This window comes from Musca domestica, unplaced genomic scaffold, assembly GCF_030504385.1.
Source record: "Musca domestica strain aabys unplaced genomic scaffold, Musca_domestica.polishedcontigs.V.1.1 21, whole genome shotgun sequence".
Classification (NCBI taxonomy): domain Eukaryota; kingdom Metazoa; phylum Arthropoda; class Insecta; order Diptera; family Muscidae; genus Musca; species Musca domestica.
In genome coordinates this window covers 6742005-6766450 of record NW_026712258.1, presented here as the reverse complement: position 1 = coordinate 6766450, position 24446 = coordinate 6742005, and the positions used below count along the sequence as shown (strand labels likewise).

Sequence of the window (24446 nt, the reverse complement as noted above, 5' to 3'; positions counted from 1 at the left end):
TTATTTTTAGATCATGTGAAATCTATCAAATGTTTTAAATGTGCTGTCACTGTGGAGAAGACATATTCTTATACGAAAAATATAACTGTAATTACCCCTATGTGTTCAAAGTTTGATAAGTCTGAGGAATATAAAGTTGACTGTAAATACTCAACAATGTGCCTAAAAACTATTTCAACACTACGTTTACAAAACGGACAAAATTTGGAGACTGTGACACGCGGCTGTGCTCCTCAAAAAGATACAAAACAGGTATAGATAAATTCCTATTTTACAATGTATTAAAAAATGTAAATTATATAATTAATTCAATCAAAAAATCTTCAGCATCACAATAGATTTTGTTGTTGTTACAGCAACAAAAACACGGTTCGATTTATATTTATTTATCTTGTTCTAGATCCAAGTTAAAAAAATTCGGCCGTAGCGAAAAATGTCCAAGGTAGGGTTGGCAGGGTAATTAAAGAGATACAAGTCAGACAGACTTTCGTACATTTTCATCAATTGGCATCTAACACGATTGAGACGACTGCGCCATCCTGAATGACATTGCGCCAAAGGCAGCCAACGTTCTTCATGTGCAATGGATGAGGGAGGATTCCAAGGAAGACATTTATACTGTAGTTGTTGATAACAACAACAATAACTCAATAACAGTCTCATCATCGATTATGTTGCTATGTCCTAGAAAACAACAAAGCTTAACGAATTCACGTATGCTAGGAGGTCAAGGGGCACGTGACCAGAGTTGGTTCATCTTGTTTTATACTGTCTATGGACTTGGAGTTCTTAGACAGTATTTAACGAAAGCATTAAGCACTCCCTCTATAGACTCACAAAAGCTTATGCAAAATCTACGTTCAGCTTTCTTTTAGTCACTTTTGTATATATTGAAATTTAGTTTTGCTGGCCCTGTAGTATGACCTTTTTGATGTTTTTTGAAGAATAGCATGGTCTATTTAATCGGGTAGGTGATTGGACAGGATTTCTCATAGCTTGAACGAAGAATATTTGTTATAACATGGTTGATTGCAGACATCGATGATAATGATTCTACTCTGACGTAAAATATTTTAAATTTCCCCAGTAGTTTTTTCTTTGATTACAATAACATTAGATGTTTGACGCCGCATGGAAGAATATCATCTTGTGCTCTGAGAAAAATTACTTTTCAGATACCTTCTAACTGCTAATAACAGAGTTGTCCATATTGGAGAGAGTGATGTCAATGACTTCCCCGCATACACTATTCTGAAATGTCGGAGTGTTACCAATTTTACATACCCTGTCGACAAAATTCAATTTTTTCAATAAAAGCAAGGGAAATCTATCAGATTATGAAATTAGTGATAAAGAAGAAAACACGTGTATCGGTGTTCTGAAAGTGTACATCGCAAAATAACCTAAATACAGGGTGAGATAAAAAACTGCATCAAGTAAATATAGTTTTTACGTTTTTTTTTTTTTAATTTTATTGAATGAAAGCAACAAAATAGCATCAAATTTTAGAATAAGTTTAGATTTGTTCGAATTGGTTACCATTGGCACGAATTATGGCCTTCAAACGGAAAATGAAACTGTCACACGATGTCCGAATGTTGCTCTGCGGTATTTAGGCCCTTTCCCGATGAAACGCTTGCTTGAGATGATCGACACTTTGGTATTTTTTAGTGCCAACCTTGCTTTCCAAAATAATCCAGACACAATAGCCCAACAGATTGGTATCCGGAGATTTTGGTGGCCATTGTGCGCTGGAAATGAAACGAGGAACCTCATTTTGTAACAATTCTTGGGTGGCGCGTGTTGAGTGCGATGGTGTTAAGTCCTGTTGGAATATCCAAGATCTGCGGCCAAAATTTTTGCATTACCAAGGCTTTAATACACCCTCCAGAATATTTCCAGAATAATATTCGGCATTTATTCTAATTAATACGAGCAGAGAGCGAATATCGGCTGTTATGGCGGGCTAAACCATAACCATGGCCGGCGCTTCAGTTCTGGTGGCCGATCGAAGGTGCACATTTTAGCTGACCTCTTTGCAAGTAAACACGATCATTTTGTTTGTTTACAAACTGCTGAACAACGAATGTTTTCTCATCGGAGAAAATCAAATTCGGCAGTTCACCACTTCGGCCAAGGGAAGCAACTCTTTAGCTCTTTTGAGTCTATTTTCTTTCTGTTGCCGTGTAAGTTTTTGCACTTTTTGGAGTTTCAATGGCTTTACCCCGAGCTAATGTTTTAATATTTGCCGAATGGAATATTGCGATATGTTAAGCTCACGAGCCATTTTTTCAGCCAAGTCGCTTCTTTACTTTTGAATTGAATTTCATCTGAAAAATTCTCACCAAAATGCTTTTGTACGCTTGAAAACAATATAATGAGCAGTCACTGGAATAATTTTAACTGCTGTCGGACGAGTGGCTTAGAAATGACAACAGTCTGAAGTTGGTTACAGTGTTTTCATCTCACCACATTGTTGGAAATTTTCGCCACTCTTGGTGTCTGTGGTTAAGATATGGAGATGGTTTTAGAAATGTGTGCCATATATGTTCGAAAAGGGGACGTTGAAATAGATTTAAACAAAAAAATTAGATGTGGATCACGAACTGTTGAAATGAATCTAATTTTCAGGTGGACTTTTCGCTGATGAAGTAGCGGGCACTTACTAGTTTTTATACCTTCATCCATACATAGTATGGAGGGTATAATAAGTTCGTCAGTCCGTTTGTAATTCATCGAAATCTTAATTTTAGACCCAACAACGTATATTCCTGATCGGCGTAAAATTAAGTCCTGTCCTTCCGACCGTCTCTTCGTCTGCTGTAATCACGCTAGAGTCAAAAGCAATTAGGTCAAGTTCGAAGACGGGCTATATCGTTCGAAGACGGCTATATATATATGATATCGTATAGCCCCCATATAACGGTACCCGTGATATTCGGTATTTTAATCAATTTAACCACATTTTTTAATGGAATTCTCTAAAATTCTACACTAAGAGTTCTTCGTGACTACTTTAACCCCTGAACGAATTGTCTATATGTGTCCACGATATTGTGTATCCCCCATATAATGGTTCTTTCCGATATTCGGCATTTTGATGATTTTAGCCACATTTTTCTATGGAATTGTCTGAAATTCTACATAAGGAGTTCTCTGTGAGTACTTTACCCCCTGGAGGAGAATTGTCTATATATGTTCACGATATCGTATAGAGACCATATAATGGTACCCCCGATATTCGGTATTTTTATTATTTTAGCCACATTAAAAATATTAAATAAACGAAAACAGCTTGTTACATATAATTTTGAATAATTCTGACAGAAACCGGACATGGTCTCAGGGGTGTATTTCAGTAGTTTTACGATGTTGTTCTACCTCCTGATTGTACCATGAATACAACTTTATAATTCCATTTTTATCTCCTCTAAATATTCATATTAGAGTCTAAAAAGCATGTATGTTGTTGATAAGCGTAAAATTCAAAGTTGATTTAGCAATGCACTGGGTCGCAAGTTCATACTAGCGGTGGCCAAAAATAGAAGGAGTTGGAACAAGTTAACAAGTACTTACTGTTCACTAACAATGTCGAGGACCAAATACGGCAAAGGTATGTCCACGTTTTCGTATAGTCTTCATATGACGGTTCCTCTCGATATTAAAACAATATTTTCTAATAGAATTGTATAATATTCGATATTAAGAGTATATAATAGATTCACCACATTTGGTACCTCAAGTTATTCAGTATTTTGATGATTTATGTCACATTTTTCAACGGAAGTTTCAAATTTGTTGATGTTTGCAATATATATTAGTCACTGTAGCAAACAGTTGTCTACATAGGCCCACGTTTTCTTACGTAAATTATTATAGATGTTATGTATTTATTGAGTAAGTGGAATTATACGAATAATATAATTTCAGAAGATTATAAGCTATGAAAAAAAAATTTTGTAACTTGATTTCGCTTTTCATTTACACATAAAAATTCTTGCGTGATTTCAAACTTTAACAATGCAATTGTTTTTATAGAGCATGAGGGAAAAAGTGTATATAAAAAGTGTACATAAAATTCGTGGATATTTGAAATAAGTGAAACCGGGAAGCAATTTCATATAGAAGATAAGCCGATACATGGAATTTCATCATCTTATTACAGGACTTTGTTGTACTCTTACGTTTGTGTAAAAGATTTAGTTGTGCTTTTACGTTTTTAATAAAAGACTTGTTGATAAATTAACAAACTTGAGCAAGATTTATTCTGGTTATTTCTGCAACTAAAATACGTTACAAATATGATGTAGCGCGTTACTACTTGGAGTGTAAGACAATTGTGTAGTGTAGTGACTGAGTTGTCTGAATGACTGAAATAGTCTGAGTGAGTGAGAAAGAGTGTAGCTGAGGGTAGTGTGTGTGTATGTGTGCCTTCATAATAACAATGATGCCTAGTTTTTGAAGGTTTACAGTAGAACCCTAACATATCCCTTTTTGAGACTTCTCGGGGGTCCTGGATATTGGCTGTACTGGATGTCTTCGAGAAGTGATGCGTTGTGGAAGCATAACCGGTGATGATGGTGGAGTTGTGAAATCTTCTTCCGTCTGTGGACTAATGTTGAAGTTTTCTAGTAGTATTTGAAGAGGAAGATTATCATTTTGCTTTGTAGGTACAACACCGTGATCGGCTGCTCTTAGTCTGAGTTTATCTGCGTGAGATCTCACGAGAATATGTCGATTATTACCTTAACATTTCCCACTTTGTTGATAATTTCACCTGGAACCCAGTAGCTTTTATTACCTTTGAGGTGTTTAGCGTAGACAAGATCTCCAGTAGTGAAATTTCGTTGTTTGGTGCCGTGTTTACGGTTGTACTGTTCCTCCATTTGTTATTGTTATTAAGTCGAATACTGTTCTCATTTTTCGGCCTAGGAATGATTCCGCTAGAGAAAATTCATTAGGCGAATTTTTGTTCGGTGTTGAACGATACACTTCTAGAAATGTTTGTAGTGCATTTGATGTCGTCTCCTTTACCTCTGATTTTTTTTAAAGATTGTTTGCGAGTATAGACGAATCTTTCTACTTGACCATTGTAACTTGGGTGATATCGAACTGTTCGTGTGTGTTTTATTTCTCGTTGCGAACACCAATTTTCGAAATCTGTTGAAGAAAATTGTGTTCCATTGTCGGATACGATTTGTTCTGGATTTTCGAATTGTGAACAATCGGCCTTATTATGGTTGTCGTCGGCGTCGCAAAATGAAGTCGAGACGACAATAATGATATTAGGGTTGTCGTTTTTTGTCGATAGCGACAAATGATTGCTATTATAATTGTCGATACAACAGTCGACGTGAAGTCGATTTTTAAGAAAATCTGTCGCCGTAAAAAATTGTGACGACATTGTATTTTTTAGTCGACGTTGATATTGTAACTTTTTTGTATTTGATATTTGATTATGAAAATAACAACAGCAAAACAATTCGAAATGTTGGTTTCCGAATTGGAAAAAAAAAATATTTTTGGCAAAAGGGTTTACCAAAGGTAATTTTCCAGCTAATTTTAAATCAGATTGGAATCCATTGCTACAAAATTAAATGTAAACAGGTCACCGATTAGAGACCGGCAAAAAGTATGTTAAAATTAAAATTATTTTTGTATGTTTTTATTAGTTAGTTTTCTAAAGTTCTTCTAGGTTTGGAAAGATTTAAAATTTAAAACTAAAAAACAATTATGCTCAATAAGGGTGAAGTGAGCATTTTAAGCAAATGACTTTGTCGCTTTGGGATGAGTCCTTCGCGAATGTAATGCAGTTTCAAAAGTAACTGAATCCACCAGGTCGTGCACTTGGAGTAAAAAATACGGAAAACACAATTTTAACAGACGGTATAGATCTGGAAAGTGAGCCAGTGGACAATGCTGATGACGAGTCTGATGTAACAACTATCCAAGCTTCTCGATCGCCCAGAAAGAAGCAATGATAAAAAGTCATCAAGGAAAGAAAAAAACTATTGAATTCTTGAAAGAGCAGTATAAACTTTTGGAACAACACAATCAAGAGTCAGGCAATGCAAATATGGTTGTTTGCTGCACTCGCCGCTGCACTACTAATACATTCTCCACTTCATCCTCACTTGAACTTAAGATATGTAACGCATTTATAATATTCATTTTTTCACTATATTTTTTTATTTTTCCGAAAGAGACGAAATTAGAATTCAAAATACAAACAAATTTTTATCTTATTTTGTCAATTACAAGGGAGTGTTGCCAACGCTATTTTAATTATTGCCAGCTTTTACTTTAAACTGTCGATGTCGCTTCAATGTCTTACCGTAATACCATTTTTGAATCGAAGCGACGGTGAGAGCGACTTGCACATAAAGTCGACGACGATTATAGAAACTACAACCGTAATTGGGCCGAATAAGTTGTTAGTAACCTTAATGTTGCTGCGGTCGTGGTTGATGAAGTTTCATATATGACAGGATATTTGGAATATGAATCCACTATTACGAGGTAGTAAATGCTTCTTACAGGACCTGCGTAATCTATGTGAACACGTTCGAGAACGCGTGTTGTTGTGGACCAAGGACAAAGGTTGGTTTTGATTGGACTTGTTGCTGCCAATTGGCAACTGTTGCATTTCTTGACGTAAGTCTCTATGTCCTTGTCGATGTTCGTAGTTGCTTGCGATAAATTTGCTTCTTTCTGCTCCTATGTGTCCGCGATGCAGTTGTTTGAGAATTTGTTTTCTGTAGCATTCGGGTACTATAATGCGCGTATTGAACATAAGACAATCATCTGTTATTGATATGATGAATCTATGTTATTTTTGTTTTCTGGTCAGCCGTTATATACGTAGTTTGAAACAGTTTGTAAGGTTGGATCGTTTTTGGTAGAAATTTGTATCATTTTGAAACTAACTGGGAGTGTTGATACGGCGTCTGTGATGGAAGCTATGATGTACTCATCTGATGGTTTTTCATGTGCGTTTATCAATCTTGACAGAACGTCTGCGTGTCCAAAATCCTTAGTATTGGTATACTTTATATCGAAATCGTAGATGAGAAGGATAAGAGCCCAACGTTGTAACCTGTTCGCAGTATAGACCGGAATACCTTTTTTGGAACCAAATATTGTAAGCATTGGTTTATGGTCGGTATGTAGGGTGAATTTTCTTCCGAAAATCATTTTGTGGAAACGTTGTACGGCGAAAACTAGTGCTAGTCCTTCTTTTTCGATTTGACTGTAATTTCGTTTCGTTGGAGTAAGTGATCTTGAGACGTGATGAATGGCTTTGGCACTGTTGTCTGGGCAAATATGGTATATTACCGTTCCGATGCCATGTGATGATGCGTCCGCTGTAATGTGAATTTACAGTGATGGGTTGTAATGAGTTAGTAGTAAATCCGATGTAAGAATGCGTTTGAATTTGTCGAGAGATTGTTGACATTCTTTGGTCCAAAGGAATTTGTGATCGTTTTTTTTAAGAGATCATCTAGTGGTTTTCGGATATTTCTCATGTTGTAGACATACTTTCCATAATGGTTCCATAAAGGATCGTACTTCTGAAATGTTTTCAGGGACCTTGAGATTCTGTATTGCAAGAATTTTGTCTGGATCTGCTTGCCAAGACTATGTCGTCTATGTATGCTAGAGCTCCTTGGATGCCTGTGCATAGCTCATCCATGATTCGCTGGAAGGATCCTGGTGCTGATTTGATACCTGGAGTGAGGCGATTAAATCTGTATAACCCTTTGTGAGTATTAATAGTTAGCAAGTCTTTGCTTTGGTCGTCGACGTCTACTTGAAGATATCCAAATGACTAAATATCGTGCAATCTTAACAGTCTGATAGAATTTCTTCAGGAGTAGGCAAAGGATACTGATTTGGTTCAATTGAATTGTTGAGGCCTGTAGAATAGTCTGCACAAATTCTAATTTTACCGTTCCTTCTACTCACGACTATTGACGCTGCAAATTTTGAAGAATTGACTGGTGTGATGATTTATTCTTTTTAAGTCTATCTAGCTCTGTTTCTATGTCTGTTCTCACGGCGTATGGTACTGGACGTTTTGCTATGAATGTTTCTTTTGCGTCTGGAAGAAGTTTAATATGCACTTTGATTTTTGTACAAAGGCCCAGACTGCTGTTATCGAAAACAGGTTTGTACTTGCTGCTCAGGTTAGATATGTATTCAACGTTTGATTTTTGGCGACACCAAGCTGAAATTGGTTTGTCCCAAAGGTTAAAACTTTGTATCCAGTCGATACCCATAATATTTAAGTTATCGATTTCCGTGACACAGCATTGTAGAGTTTGCGTTTTGTCTGATACCGGTGCGTTACATTGACACTTTCCGATTAGGCTGATGCTGTTGGAATTTACGTCTGTTGCAGTATCATTTGTTTTGTGTAGGTGTGGTTTACCTATAGATTCCCATGTTGATCGTGATATGATTAAAATATCAGATGCTGTGTCTATTTGTAATTATTTACACTCGCCCAATGTGAAGTAAATGCTTAGACTACATTGTATGCAGTATAGCATTGAGAATAAATTGTCTGACTGTAATATGTTGAGTTGTTTTTTTTTTTTTGGATAAAGAAGTATAACATTAAAACTCGATAGAGTATATAAAGCGGATAAACTACGTAGAGTTTTCTAAAGTTTTGGATAGCAACCTTAGCTCTGTTTTTGTTGTAGCAGCTCATACCGCTGTATTCGTTCTGGTTCATCCCAATCGGGTTCTGCTTCTAAGTCCAGCCTCAAAAAGGACACATCCTGTACGGGTTGGGCCCACAACGATACAGAAGCGAGTTTAGTAGGTTTGAATGGGCAGCGAAAAAGGTGCTGCGTGTCATGTGGGCCTGTGCCACAAGCCGGGCAGATGTTCTGCACATCGCTGTCAATCCGGCCCCAATACTAATCGGGTTTGTCGGGGCAGATCTCGCTGTTCAGCTGCGATAGGAGGAGGATGGTCTCTTAGTACGGTATTCACTCTATAGGTTAGGTTTCAGAAAAAGAGGACAAGTTGTGTAGAATTTGCTTACCCAGTAGCATATGTCTGACTCCATAAAGAATTGGACAGTGGCATAATGAGTGCTCCACCGTCTCGGCTTCCTCCTCGTCCTGACAGAGCCTGCAGTATTCAGTGTCGTATCCCCCCACACTTTGAAGACATGACCCTTATGTTACAGTGCCCTGTAATTAGACCCATCATAAGCCTTAGGCCAGATTTCGCCAAGAAGATGAGTGACGTTTCATTTTTGGAGATTATACATCCCCTTCCAATCAGCTAGATCTGATTGAATCTCCCAAGTAGTGCTTGTGTAATACTTGGAAGAAGTGACACAATGGTGGCTTCACTGAGTTATCGATCGCTAGATCTACTGACTCAGATCCGCCTCTGGCCAATTCGTCTGTTGATTCATTGCCAGATATGTTAGAATGATCAGGGACCCAACAAAGTTTGACAGACGTCTTTAACTTTTCCAAAGCATTTCTGCATTAGAGAACAGCCATAGATTTGATTGTAAAATAGTTAAGAGCCCTCAAGGCCGCCTGACTATCGACATATATAGCCACCGGTCTGTTCAGTTCATTGATTCTATTTTCCAACAGCTCCATACTTTTCCTGATAGCAAAGATTTCTGATATTCAAAGCATGCCATCATACTAGACCTCCATAAGATAGATTCATATAACCATTTGATTTTATGTGGTTTAAGTCCCCAACTTTTCCCAATAGAGTTTCTACAAGAATAGAGTTCTATTAAACCCCTCTTCGTTCGCTCCTGGATGTTCCTTTTCTTTTTATATGGGTTCACGCCGAGTCATTTGCATCGTGTCCATCTAGATAGTTTCACAAAAGCTCCCTGCATGAGATCTGGAACAGTTTGCAAGAATTTACCCGCAATCAGCACATCAAAACCACATCGTCAGCGTAAGCCACTACTTTTGTTCCGTCATGTTCCAGGTCCTTTAAAATATCATTTACCACCAGAAGCCAGAGTAATGGTGACAGAACCCCTCCCTGTGGGGTACCCCTAGTAATCGATTTCCTGACAGAGCATTCCCCATTGCATGAGTTGATGATTCTGCTACTGAGCATTACATCAATCCATTTAATTAGGTAAACTAAGTTTTGTAAGGGAACCATGAATAGCCTCAAGTGTAACATTGTTGAATGCTCCTTCTATATCGAGAAAGGCTGCCAAGGTGAAGCACTATTCCTTCAGGTTCTTCTCCACAAAACCCACTACATCATGCTGCACTGTTTCAACAGATTTACCTTTCATATAGGCATGTTGAGTAGTGGTGTTTGAAGTAAAGGGTATTGAAAAAAAAAAACGAAAGACTGATAGGCCTGTAGTATTTTGGGTGTACATGACTTAGTTTTCCCGCTTTGGGGATATAACTGACTGTAACTTCCCTTCACAGTGATGGAATGTTAGAAAGACTCAGACTATCTTTAAAGATCACTTCCAGAAATGGTATTATTACCGTCGATACGTGTTGTAACATGGCGGGAATAATGCCGTCCCGTCCCGGTGATTTGAAAGGCTTGAAGGATTTTATCGCCCATAAGATTTTGGGGTACATACAATTCTATCAATCAGACTCACCTCCTCTCCTCCAGAGTGCTGACTATGTGTATTCACTCTATATCCTTCCATGACTTCTGAGACCGCGTAAAAGTTAATACTATTCAGTACTGATTGATAGAAATCTCTCTCTCTCACTCTCTAGATCATGAAGGTCTTTTCACACGTGCCTAGGCGGAGGTTGCCTATCCACCAGATTGTAACTCGGGTGGCTCTGTCTGTAACACCCAAGCAGGTATTGCATTGACAGCATTTAATTATGCTGTCGCACCGGTAAATCATTCGCCTCTTCATGTGGGCAGACGCCATGAGGAGGCACCCTGTTGCGGTTACAGGACTGAATATTTTTCCACCGCGTAGGAAAAACTTTGGCGGCCTATCGCGTTGTAAGAGGTCAGCAAGGTTTATCAGCTCTCCAAGTGCTTGATATTGCCGCAGATACCTATGGTATTCACGGACGACTTAAAAAGGCTATTGAATGTGACCTCTAAAACCTTGGGTAATTGGTGGTCGGAATAACAACACCAAAGATAGCCTCATCTCCGCAGTCCATATGATGAAAAGTGTGTCATTTTGGTGGCGGATATCTTCATATTTGCCGCAGTGAAAGAGGCGGTTAGATCAACTAAGAAAGCGTTTAACCGATCGCAAAAGTCATCAATGGTGGGTCCGGGAGCCACGAGTGTAGAGTCATCTACGTACGTTAATATTTCTATTCCATCTGGAGGGCCTAGAATGTCAAAAAGGTAGAGGTTAAACTAAACAGTTCCGGAAATATCACCCCACTTTGGAGAAGTTCCTGTTTAACTCTACGGATATTCGACTTCTTGTTTCTAAATTCCACGTACGACTAGCATCCACACATGCAGTTGGTGATAAATGTGATATAAATTTTGCTGGAATCCTTGCCTGGCTTTAGTAGCGGAACCACCCTACCCATTTTCCAAGCATCGGGAACTATTAGGATGGGTTACGACAGGTTGATAAGCTTGGTGAGATGCTCAACTCCTGGTTCATCCAGCGACTTAACCGTTACCCACAATTTACTCAATACGGTACTGATGTGACAGCTTTGATGATGTACCGAAAATACCTATCTGCTACCTGCCTATGAAGTCGGGTGGTCTGTTGATGGCGATAATAATGGGGAGGTGGCCTGAGCCTAAAGAAATGAAAATCGTCAGACCTGGGGACACGATGAATATGTCCAGTGAGCTTTGCCAGTCTCTACTTATTCTGGTGGGTGCGTCCTCATCCTCTGTGCAAAACATCGAACTATCAATCTGCTCAGCCAGCGCCATGCCCCTCGGGTCGTTACCTAAGACGGAATGCCATAATTCATGATGGGTATTGTAATCCTCTAGCACCAGACGGTTATGGAGCATGTATTTGCTGGGTTGACAGCCCCTGTCGAAGGTTTGTTCCTTCGAATCAATCCGGTACATAGAACCGGCCGCCGAGGAATCTGTGAATCTTATGAGTGATTCGTCTGCAACACTTTTGTTGATTTGCTACAATCGGGTGTTAATCAAGACCTAGGGTAAATAATTCTCTTATAAATTATACAGGGTGAGATAAAAACTGCAACAAAGTCAAACGAGATAATTTTTACATTTTGTTGAATTGAATCATAAATGTTTAGGAGTGGTAATTGATAATCAGTTGTCTTTTAAGAATCATATTGACATCATATCAGGAAGGTGTGGGCTTATTTGTGACATTTTAATGCATGCAACCTATTTTTACCTTGCTATATAAAGGAAGAGTTTTCGCATGCTCTGTTAATTTCTACAGTATTATACGGCATTGAGATCCGGTGCTACTGGTATTCACCTTCTCCACTTACGAAGAATCGTAAATTCTATAGTTCGGTTTGTATATAATGTCCGTGGAAGAGAACATATATCCGAATATGTGAAACGATTTATCGGATGTTCATTTAATGACTTAATTACCTGTAGTAATCTCGCATCCTTTATAATATAATAAACTTTTTCTCACTCAACAAGAAATCCTCAAATTTTTATTTCTAGGATCTTTAGAAATGATTATGCACGATCGTTTTTGGTACGGGTCGCACGATGTTGGAACACATTGTCCTATGAATTAAGAGTTTATTTCACATTCTAGCAATGTTTTTCGATTAAAACTGCTTCAATATCTTGCATCCTAATTTGTTATATATCCCGTTATTGTTATTGGATATTAATCACCTTGCATTAAAATGTTTATGGCTTGGGAGCCAATAATAATAAATACTTTATATAGTAGTATTACGTATGTACGCATGTATATATCATAAAATTGTGAATTCATTTACTTTTATTTTAGAATTGTTTTAACTCTGGTTTAAGGAAGCTATGTAATAATAATATACGGTCTATTAGGCATTTTTATTACAAATCGATTAATAAATAAATAAAATAAATAATAAAAGCAAAAAATATCGGAAATAGCATCAAATTATAGAATAAGTTTAGATTTGTTCGAATTCATCACCTTTGGTACGAATTATGGCCTTCAAACGGCCAAACCGTCACACGCTGCCTGAATGTTGCTCTGGGGTATTTTGGCCCATTCCCGGCGAGGCGCTTGCTTGAGGTGATCGACACTTTGTTATTTTTTAGTGCCAACCTTGCTTTCCAAAATACTCCAGACATAATAGTGCGCTGGAAATGAAGCGAGGGACCTCATTTTGTAACCATTCTTGGGTGGCGGCCTACACCATCAGCTGGCCGGCACGATCATTTTGTTTGTTTACAAACTGCTGGACAACGAATGTTTTCTCATCGGAGAAACCCAAATTCGGCAGTTCACCACTTTCGGCCAAGCGACGCAACTCTTTAGCTCTTTTGAGTCTCATTTCTTTCTGTAGTTCGGTAAGGCTTTACCCGGAGCTAATTTTTCAATATTTGCCGAATGAAATATTGCGATATGTTCAGCTCACGAGCCATTTTTCGGCCACTGCGACGCGGTTTTCGATCAAGTCGCACCTTTACTTTTCGAACCATTTCTGCTGATGTTGCTGTTTTCTTCCTGACGTCGGGCTACGCTACCAGTACCACGGTAACGAGCGATGGTACGAGACACAAAAGATCTATTCACATTTAACTGCTGGAGTGTTCCAACGATAGCCACTTGTGGTTTTCCAGCCAAATATAAAGAAATCACAGTATCACGCTTGAATTCCATCACGAATAACTTTTTTTTTTTTTTTGGAAAATTCTCACTAAAATGCTTTTTTACGCTTGTAAACAATATAATGAACTGTCACTAGAATAATTTTAACAGATATCGGGCGAGTGGCTTTGAAATGACAGCAGTCTGGAATTGGTTGCAGCTTTTTCATCTCACCCTGTACAAAGAAAAGGTTTTACCTGACACGCAAAAGTCGAAATGATGAAAATGTGGTATATAGATTAAAAAGAACTGCCTCTACAGAGGCAGTATTCAGTCATGTGAGTTAGACGTAAGAAAGGTTTGGCGGTTCTTTAGTCAGGGACTCGGTAGAGATTAAGAACCTGTAGAATAAAGTGTAGATCTGGATGTCAATATATTAAGAACAGAGCCAATGCATTTAATAATTTTTTTGTTCTTTCTGTTGGGGAATTAGTTAATGGAATGCAGAAAACCCTAATGATGATTTCTGTGTCTTTGTCCAGTTTGGTGACAAGTGCCGAATTTTAAGAGAACATGAATGCCCGAATTTGAATAAAACATGTGTTTATGGCTATATTAAACGAGTAATGCTGTTGCGAAAATTAGAAAATTAAAATTACATGTTAATCTAATCGTTTTTGTTGGAAATTTATGTGAAGTAGATATTTTGAATTGGTATTTGAAGTTATGGCTTCTGTGCTGATTTCGATCGGGTGTTCCGAAATATATTCCATTTGGACAAATAGTACACATATGGCATACAATAAAATTGAAGTCGGACGGAAGTAATTGAAAAGATAATTTTTGAACAAATTACGGCGTATGTTGAGGACAAACACACATATCATTTTTGTAAACCATTTTGGCTTTAAGATGAAGCTGTATGTAATATTGTAGATCATGTTTACAGTGGAATTGAGTCGGGATATAGAGGAGTAGCCGGAGTTTTTTTTTTTCAAGGCAGTTAAGTTCGTGGATAATAATACTTTGCTAAAGAATTTGGAATACATCAGGTTTAAAAATGAGACACAGTTGATTTTAAGAATTATTTTCAAATTCATGTTCGATTTGTAAAGTATTAGGGTAATCCTAATAGTAACATAAAAATGTAACAATCTAGCAACATCAAGCGGTGTTACATTGCTTCAGTAGCATATCTTTATTCAGTTCTGTTCAACCATCCACCTCTGTAACAACTTAACATTTTGTAATAAATAAAATGGTTTGGTCAAATAAAAACAAAAGATCATAACAATTTGGCGACGAGGATTGTGAATTGAAACCGGTGCACTGTAACAAAGTGTAAACAAAAGGAATTTCACAATTTCATCAGAACTTTTAACAAGTTTGCTATCAAGACATCGCCCACAATAAAAGTTGTGGCAGGAAGAATTTTCAAAAAAAAAAAAAAAAAAAAAAAACAACAACAAACAAAAGTTTGAGTCTCACATATACAACAAATGTCTACCCTCAACACACACACACTATAGCAACGTTGGAAATTTCATCATTTTTGCACATACATACAGCGGCAGCGTCTCTAACAAATTTGTAACGGCTAAAACACAGACACTAGAAAAATCTAGACATGTCGGAACAAGCAAATATTGTGCAATTACTAGCAAAACAGCAGGAACAATCTGCGCAGCAACAGGAATTGCCAAATAGACTCACACAAACCATTGCTGGACAACAAGGTGCAAACACAGTTTCATCATCAGTTCCAGGTGGAGAGTCATCATTGTCAAAAGCCCACCTCATGGAATCTCTAGCTAATTCCATGACGGATTTTCACTATGTGCCTGATAGTGGTTTATTATTTGAATTGTGGTATAATAGTTTCAGACATATTTTCGAAAGGGAAGTGCACTAAACGATGCAGACAAAGTAGGACTTTTGTGGAGAAAAATATGAATTGAACTTGGCAACCCTATGTCTGAGTAAACGCGTGGTTTAATCGCAGCTGATCGTGAGCTAAATAATTAACATTCCAGCTATTTTTTTGCTTCTTCTTTGCTTATAATAAGTCAAAAAGTTACATTCGACTTTAAACTAATTTAATTGTTTGTGAACTTTTTGATATCGGTGAAATCTTAATAAACATTATTGCCTTGCTTTGGAGCCATTGTTGAAGATTTCCTTTTGCTGATATTTGTTGAACTTACCGTAATACCATTGATTCTTGTTGTTGCTGCATTTGTGTTGATGCTGTTGCTGCTTGCCGATATGTCTCCAAATAAGTCTAAAAAAAATATTGTTACGTGCGGACTGTGTTCTAAAGGCATTCCTAAAACCTGTTGAAGCATTGAATCATAATTTGCTGCAAATGGATTCATTCAGCATGTGCCAAACTCTCACTTCAAGATCTTTCAACACTGAAGTCAATTGGTGTGAGTTCATTTATTTGTGCGGCATGTGACCAAAACCTTGATAATGTACGGGGAAATAGTGTTGTGGTTGACGACATTCGAGATCTCAGGAGGCAGATCGATAATTTTGTTGGTGTTCATCAAACCGAGTTGAATGGCATTAAAGATGCGATTGACAATATGAAGGTTGAACTGAGTTCGGGTCTGTCCGAAATCAAGTTTGATATTGTCAAATGTAATGACCGCATTAACCATGTCGAAGAGTCAGTGTCGTGCAAGATGAATCTTTTGGAAGCTGATAATAACATTCTTCATAGTCGCTTAAACCGTGCTGACTTCATTATTGGTGGCTTACCAGATGGAATTCATGATCTTCTTATGCCTGTTTTATCAATGCCGATTTCTTTAAAGTCAGTCCACAATAGGAAGCAGATTTTAGTCAAACTAAATAATGTGGTATTCGAGATGACATTATGAAGCAATACTTTAGAACCCGAAATTTGCGTGTATGTGATGTTATAAAGGATGGTCCTGATGTTTGATGGTAGTGATGTTTCTAGTCGTATAAATCTCAACGATCACTATAGGCTGCGGCTTCGCCGAATGAACTTAATTTCAAAATTTAAGATTTTAAATAGAGACAAAGTTTTAGCGGAAATTACTGATCGCAATGGTGTTAGGACGAAAAGAGACATTGACTTTTGATGCTCCTTATTGCAACAATCCGAGGTTTCGTCTATGTAGCAGGATTTTTTACTATTACACTGATTGTATGTATGATATCATTAATATTTTTTTACGATCAGCTATGTTATCTAGTATTTTAAGTTATTTTGTATTAAACATGAAATTGAATATTATATCGCAAATTTATTATATTGTACTCTTTATTTCATCTTTATTATTCTATTTGCTTTGGCTCCCCACCGCATATTTTTTCAAACAATATGATGTCTTCTAATAGTAATTTAGGTCCTATAGTTAGCTGTAACACATATATTAAATCTGTCTTGCAACCCTGCTCTAGTCAAATGAAAATAGGCCATTGGAACTGCAGAAATCTAAAACCTCCTTTAAAAATGAATGAACTTAAATCTATTTTAAAAGATAATGTTTTAGATGTATTAGCCATTTCGGAAACGTGGTTGTCACCAACATATTGGACGTATCTGTAGCTATTCAAGGTTATAGGATACTTCGTAATCACCGGTTAATCCCTAACAGGGGTGGAGGTGTTGCGATCTATATATCGAAAGGCTTCATTTTAAACCTGTATTTTCTGTTTCTGCGCAAAGCTGTGAATCTTTTTTTATTATCTTGGATATTAATGGTCTAAGCATTTTATTTGGTGTCGTTTATGTGCCGACAGGTAACTTGGATGATTTTAAATTTCTTCACCATGGTATTTTTTTTCTCGCTTTTCAAACATTATTGCTGTTGGTGACTTTAATATAAACTTTTTTAACTCCAGCAAATGTGATTTACTTCGTTCGTTTTCTTCTCGCTTTGATTTATCAGTTGTGCATAACTCAAAACCAACGCATTTTGACTTGAGGTATAGATCAACATCGCTCATTGATTGCTTAATATTTGCAGCCAGGGATGGAAAATCAAAAATTTCAAAAGGTACTAAAATGGTACTTTTTTAAATAAAATGGTACTTTTTTTATATTTTTTTTTAGAGTTACAAAAAAACGTTTTATTCAGTAAACAAAACAAACATAACAAATTCATTCACCTATGTATTTAGGTACATATGTATATAGCTTCCAGGAATATAAAATATGAGATCATTTTTTCTTATATAACATTCTGAAGTTTGTAAAGTTATTTTTATGATTAATTCCTTATTTCTTAAGGAAATTGTCTGGAATTTTGTAATCAAAACAGCAAGAATTATTCGATTTAGGAAGATCTTTCGTCCGTAGCTGTAGACGATTTCTTTCTTTAGTCTTAGTGGCATTTTGAATTGAAAATATTCGTTCAACATTCGCTGAAGAATGGGGAATTGATAATATACCAAAGGCAATTCTTGATATATCTGGGAACATCAATTCCCCCAATTCGTTTTTAATAACACTAACATTAAGCCAAAAATCGCTAATGTTACCATCTTTAAATTTTTTAAGTTCAGGATAATAAGATAAAGCTCTAAATTGGGAATTAATGTTTTCAAAATTTTGTTCTTCATTGGGAAACAATTTCATTAAAAGTGGAACTATACTGTTTGTCTTTCCATCTATTATATTTTCAGGTGAAAAACTATTAAACATCATATACAAACTATCGTTATTGAAATCTATTTTCTTTTTCAAAGTGTTGCAAAATTTTATATAAAACTGTTTTACATATTTCTTGAATTCCATTATTGTTGTGTTTTCAACATGTTTACTTTGTATAAATATTTCAACATCAGTTCCACAAAAAATATTATGCAAAGGAATATGATTTTCATTAATATCGATTTCTAAAATATCGTCACTAAGTCCATCTTTCAGAATAAAATTTCTAGCAATTTGCATATATAAAAATTTTATTCTTGGAAGTAAAATATGAATTCTTGCTTCTTCTGATTGCATTTCAAGATTAATATTATTAATTAATTTTAAAACATAAGACAAAAATAAGTAGAACATTTTCATTATGGGATTAGTTAGTTCATCGCTAATGAATTCCAACTTTTCTGTTTGATATTCATTTTCAGAGTTTTTGAGGTTAAAATAGTATGTGAGAGGTTCCCATTGTTCTAAAATGCGGTCTACTACCTCTTTCCTCGAAAGTCATCGTGTTGCAGCGTATCCCAGAATAACATGCATGTCAGTTCCAAAGTGTTCTTGAAACGTTGCAAAGTCATCGCGGCGACTAGGACTGTTGCAAAAATAAAAGTTAATTTCTTTCATCAATCTGTCTACCTTGTTAGGTAGCGCACAAAAAGCCGCACATGACGCCAAATTCAATATATGACAAACGCATCCAGTTACAAAAAGATTTGGAACTGACAATTTTAATATTGCTTGCACACCTTTAAATTTCCCCATCATCACTGAGCAATTATCAGCCGTAAACCCGATCATTTTCTCCAGTGGTATGTTGCATTCATTTAAAACTTCAATTATTTTGTCAGTAATGCCTTTGCCGGTTGCCTCCACAATATGTTCTAGTGATAGGAATCTATCTTGACACTTTCCATCAAAAGTTCTTACAATAATCGCCAAATGTTTGGACACAGTACAGTCAGTGCTCTCGTCGATAACAATTGAGTAATAATTTGCATTGCAAAATTTGCTTATAGCTTTAGTATTTTCTGGTCCTGTAACACTATTAATTACTTGTTGGCCCTTGTGTCTATTTATAAGAAATTTTTTGGTAATTTTGAATCCGGTATGCCATTTTTTATAATTTGGTTTAAGTGGTCTAAGATGGTGAATGGCAAGTTATGTTCGGCCACAAATAAACATACCATGATCTCCAATTTTTTTGCTGCTTCTGTTGAAGGGCAATGTTTTGTGGTATTCTCCACAAATGCATCCAGTTTTGGTGTGCTTTGGGCAACTTTAAAGTTTTTTATATGATATTCACGGGATGCATGGCACTCAATGTGGCTCAAACCCCCAGCAATAGGTATGTCACATACCGTACACTTCTTACCGCATTTTATTTGCTTAAGCCATGGAAATTTTTCATTCCATTCTTCGCGAAAGCCTGCAGCATATTTCTTTTTAGTCCTAAGAAGTAAGTGAATCTTTAGACATGTTGACAAAAAATATTATTTTAAACTCTTACCCACCCATAACTGTTTCTTTTGAACGGTATTAGACCTAAAAATGTATTGACTCTTTAAATGATTGTTTCCACTTTTTGAAAAATTCCGTGTTTGCCTTATCCAAAACATATGATTGTCATAGTTTTAGCTAAAGATGACAAAATTTAGATTTACACAATATCATATATCGATACCTTTATCGATATCACTGATATTCATACATTTGCAATGATAAACGAAGTTAGTGCCAATGGTGTCGTAAGAATGTGTATGAAATACTGAAAATTAGTGGATGAAGCAACGCGATCTTCTTTAAACGTCGATTTACACTAATTGCATTATAATGGAGACACCTTAAGTTTTGCAAACTCACTTAGTGATCTTGCATTCTTTGTATTCCTTAGTAATAAATCTGACTTGAATTGGAAGACTTAGTGCCGGTATCGTAAAAAGCCAAAAGAGTAATGAAAAAGTCACGGAGGAGATATTTTTCTAGAATATTTAGTGGTATTGATCCTTCAGATATGTGGAAACTCTTAAGAAATGTCGGGTGTGTTGGTGGTAATGGTGCTAGATTTGATATTGACGTCGATGTTCTGAATGCTTTCTTTGCTGGTGATTCTCAATTGGAGGAGATGATTAGAGTTGATACCTCCATGGACTACAACGGTCGTTCTTCTTTTGCTCGTGTCAATGAAGTAGATGTATTGTGTGCTTTAAATAAGGTCAAATCAAAAGCTGTTGGGTTGGATTTTATTGCAATAACGTTTATAAAATTAATTTTTCCATATATATCAACAGTTATTATTGATTTGGTTAATTGTGTTTTAATGACTTCAACATTTCCCTAAGATTGGAAAAGAGCGCGAGCCTCATCTATACCAAAAACAAAAAATGTTTGTGAGCCTGATGATTTGCGTGTCATTTCTATTCTTCCAGCTATATCAAAAATAATTGAGCATATTCTTAAGGACCAAATCATTCACCATTGTTCTAATTATATTTGCGACTCTCAGTTTGCTTTTCGAGCAGGACATAGTGCGACACATTTACTTCTCTCTCACTAATAGCATTCGGGAAGATATAAATAATGGCAAACTTAGTGTCCTAATTTCGCTTGATCTGTCAAAAGCTTTTAATTCCATAAACTTCAACCGATTGATTTTTAAACTTCTGAATGAATATAGATTTTCTGATTTGGCATGTAGGCTTATCTTTTCGTATCTGAGTAATAGGACCCAGTCAGTTAGTTATAATAACCTTCAATCGTTCTTCCTCTTCATTCTGGTGTTCCACAGGGTTCCGTTTTTTTTCTAGACTGCCGTACCTTTATGTTTGCTGATGACATATTTTTGCTTTTCAGTGGCAGATCAGCTTTTCCTGAAATATGTCAAAGCAATATAAACAGTTGGCTTCGTAATTAGCCCATCAAAATCCAAAGCAGTTCTTTTTCGGTCTTCTTATCGTGATCATCCAGAGTTTCATATATATGTTCAAAATGAAAGAATATTTTTAGACAGGCATAAAAGTCTTGGTGTGATTGTTGACAGTGAACTTACTTTTGGATGCCATATTGATGCTCTTTGTGGCAAATTTCTTGCCTCTTGGCGTATAATTTATGCTTGCAACTTATATCTACCTGTCTGAATTAAACAAAGACTGCATTGTTAATGACTAATGTGACCATTTACATTTTTCGTCAGAGCGGGACGCCTGCGGAATTTTGTAAAAAAAAAAATTATGCATTTAAAAACAAATTTTATTCAAAAACGGAGAGAATACGTATAAATCTAATTTATGAAATTAATCTTATGTCTAAGTATTTGTTTTATATTTGTCAGCAGCGCAAATTAGTTTTAAAATATCGGGTCTAGTTTTCAAGTAGGAATGGAGCTGATTGCATTGTTTGTTGATGTTAGTCTTAGTAACTAAAATAGCTTTTAAAACTGTCACACTTAACTGCGTTTTTTCACTTGTCCATATTTTATTCATTAGGGAAAAAACTCTTTCGACAGGTGCGTTACTTCCAGGCATACATAAAACATACTCAATAATTGTGCGAAAGTTTGTGCAGTTGAGATTATTAGCACGGAAGTGTTTAAACAGCTCCACCCAACGGTCTTCAGTAGCAACATTCTCATCGTTCCAGCTTTTGATTTTTTCAACTGTGACGTAACTGGAAATAAGCGAAAACTCATCGAACACCTCCGTATCTTGGCTACTGCTAAGAAATCTTTGTGTGATCAGCAAATCCGTCACATTCTGTACGTCTTCCCAAGTAGGGACTTTTCTCAAATTTGACCATTCAAACACTGCAAGTTGTGCATTGAACTGGCACCACTGTTCCAAGTATTCTTTACTTGTCTTATAAAAATCCGCTGCCGCAGTTTTCACATTCTGCTCATCAACAGCAACGTCAGTTTTTTGTAATTTTACCAGTAGATTGCGGACGGAATGAGGAAGGAAAATCGAATTCTCTTTAAGTTCTAAGTTATCTTGGAGACGATTAATTTCATTCGCAGACTCTATTGCGGACACGTTTTGTCCCTCGATTTTCAACACGGCTTGATGAAAAATCGCTGTCTGTGCGTGCAAAAAATATAACCACAATTCAGAGCTGGGATTTTCGAAAAACGTTTTTAAAATAGTAGGGCATTTATCTATGCTCAGAAAATAGGTTTTCAAAGGCTGAAACATTTTTAAAATTCTCTCAAGCGCCGGCATTAAAGCAAGCCACCTTGTTTTACTGTAGCCCAACAGTTTCTGATACTCTGTGTCGGTGGAATCACAGAACTCTTTCAGAACTTCTACCCGAATGCTGTAGATGTAGAAGAATGAATAAATTTTCACAATGATGCATTCGAAGTCAACAGGGAGACAATCTGCGGCTGTTTTGATAGCATTATGAATTATATGGGCTCCACACCCAATCCCAATGAGCTACCTTCCGACGGATAGGTTCAATTTCGCGTAAACATTATTTATCCCTTTTCTATTCTTTCCTCCGAAATTGCAGTTTGTATTGTCTGCACAAAATGCCACAATTTTCTTATTCAAATCATTGCAAGATAATACTTCTTTCAAATAATCCACAATTATATCAGATGATTCGCCTGGCTGCTTTTGAAACTCTAAAATCCTGACTCTCACGCCTTCGTATGGTACAAAATAGCGAACTAAAACAGGGAATAATTTTATTGAGCCACGATTGGAAGCATCGGTTAATAAAGATATGCAGTGGGCTTCGTGAAGGTGTTCTTTCAATTCGTCCATCGCCATAGGTGCCAGCACATTTACAACTATAGCTTGTGATTTTGTACGGGCACATCTAAATTTTTGCTCAAAACATGTTTGTATTAGATTTGAAGCACAGTCATTCGAACGAAAACTGTGGTTTTCTTTCACTGTGTGGTACGCCCACGCACCCTCCGCTGCAGCTATATCCAAGTCTTTGGAAGTCTTTGATCAGAAAGCTTGTGTTTTTCCGATTTTAAATGCTTCTCAATATCACTGGCACCACCATGTCCAACACTAAAATCAGTACGACATTTTTCACACGTAACGTCTGATTCATCACTTCTTTGTTTTATAAATGGATACTTATTTTGCAAAGAAATGTTAAAAGTACACTTGCGTTTAGGCATTATTGTAATGTTACAATCACTAACATTGAAAATAAATTGTTTGACTTTGCTCGCCTTCTCCGACTTCGCGATGAAAAGATACCAGAACAATTTAGAGCGTCTATGCTTAGGGTACTGACAGAGTGACAGAAACTTTTTCTGTTTTTATAAGCATTTTTAATTTGGTGATTTCCCTTGTTATGCTGGAGTTAATGTCAACGCCGTCGACGACGCCGAAAAAGTTGAAACAGATTGAACTTTTTCGGCGTATAATTTCTTACGGCGTTAAGATTAACTGCTCTCATAAAATTTCATACGATTCAATTTCTTTGACATTTGACGCCGTCGACGACGTCGACATTAACTCCAGCATTAGCATTACAAAATCTTTCGAGTTAATTTTAATGTTAATGTTGCTTGAAAAAAACTATGCAAATAAATTATATGTTCACGGGGAAAAAAATAACTCATGTATTTTTCATCAATATCAATATCCAGTATTTTCGAAAGCGGGGCATTTTTGCTCTCGCTGGGGACAGCGGGACAGATAACCTCAAAGCGGGACTGTCCCGCCCAAAGCGGGACGTATGGTCACGTTATTAATGACTCATGTCAACTATGGTCTTAAGGTTATTTCAGGTACTATGGGTATATATTTAAATAAACCTAAGAGACTTGTTATACAATTGTAAGATTTGTATATAATGTTCCTAGAAGGAGACCTATTTCAGACTTTGTTAAGAATTTTTTAGGATGTTCCTTTCATGATTATATTGATTTTCGAAAAATATTTTTTATTTTACAAGGATATCAAATACAGTAAGCCTATTCAATCATATAGATCATTTGACTTTTCCCACTCCACTAGGAATCCTCAATTATTCATTCCTAGAATTTGGAAAAATATTTTTGGCCGATCATTT

At 36.4% G+C, this 24446-nt stretch overlaps 1 protein-coding gene and 1 long non-coding RNA gene across 2 annotated transcripts in view; one reads left to right on the top strand and one right to left on the bottom strand.

Moving 5' to 3' along the window:
• LOC131802488 (uncharacterized) overlaps positions 1–24446 on the top strand; it is a 93280-nt gene that overhangs the window by 53509 nt on the left and 15325 nt on the right. Inside the window, exon 2 of the mRNA XM_059122840.1 lies at positions 11–252. Within this exon, the coding sequence (XP_058978823.1) occupies positions 11–252 (242 nt within the window). The remainder of the gene's footprint in view (positions 1–10; positions 253–24446) is intronic.
• On the bottom strand, positions 19725–23769 carry LOC131800457 (uncharacterized). The gene is made up of 3 exons (XR_009342230.1): positions 23569–23769; positions 19925–21613; positions 19725–19862 (listed from the first exon to the last, which is right to left on the bottom strand). It is a non-coding gene; the product is annotated as an uncharacterized LOC131800457 (long non-coding RNA).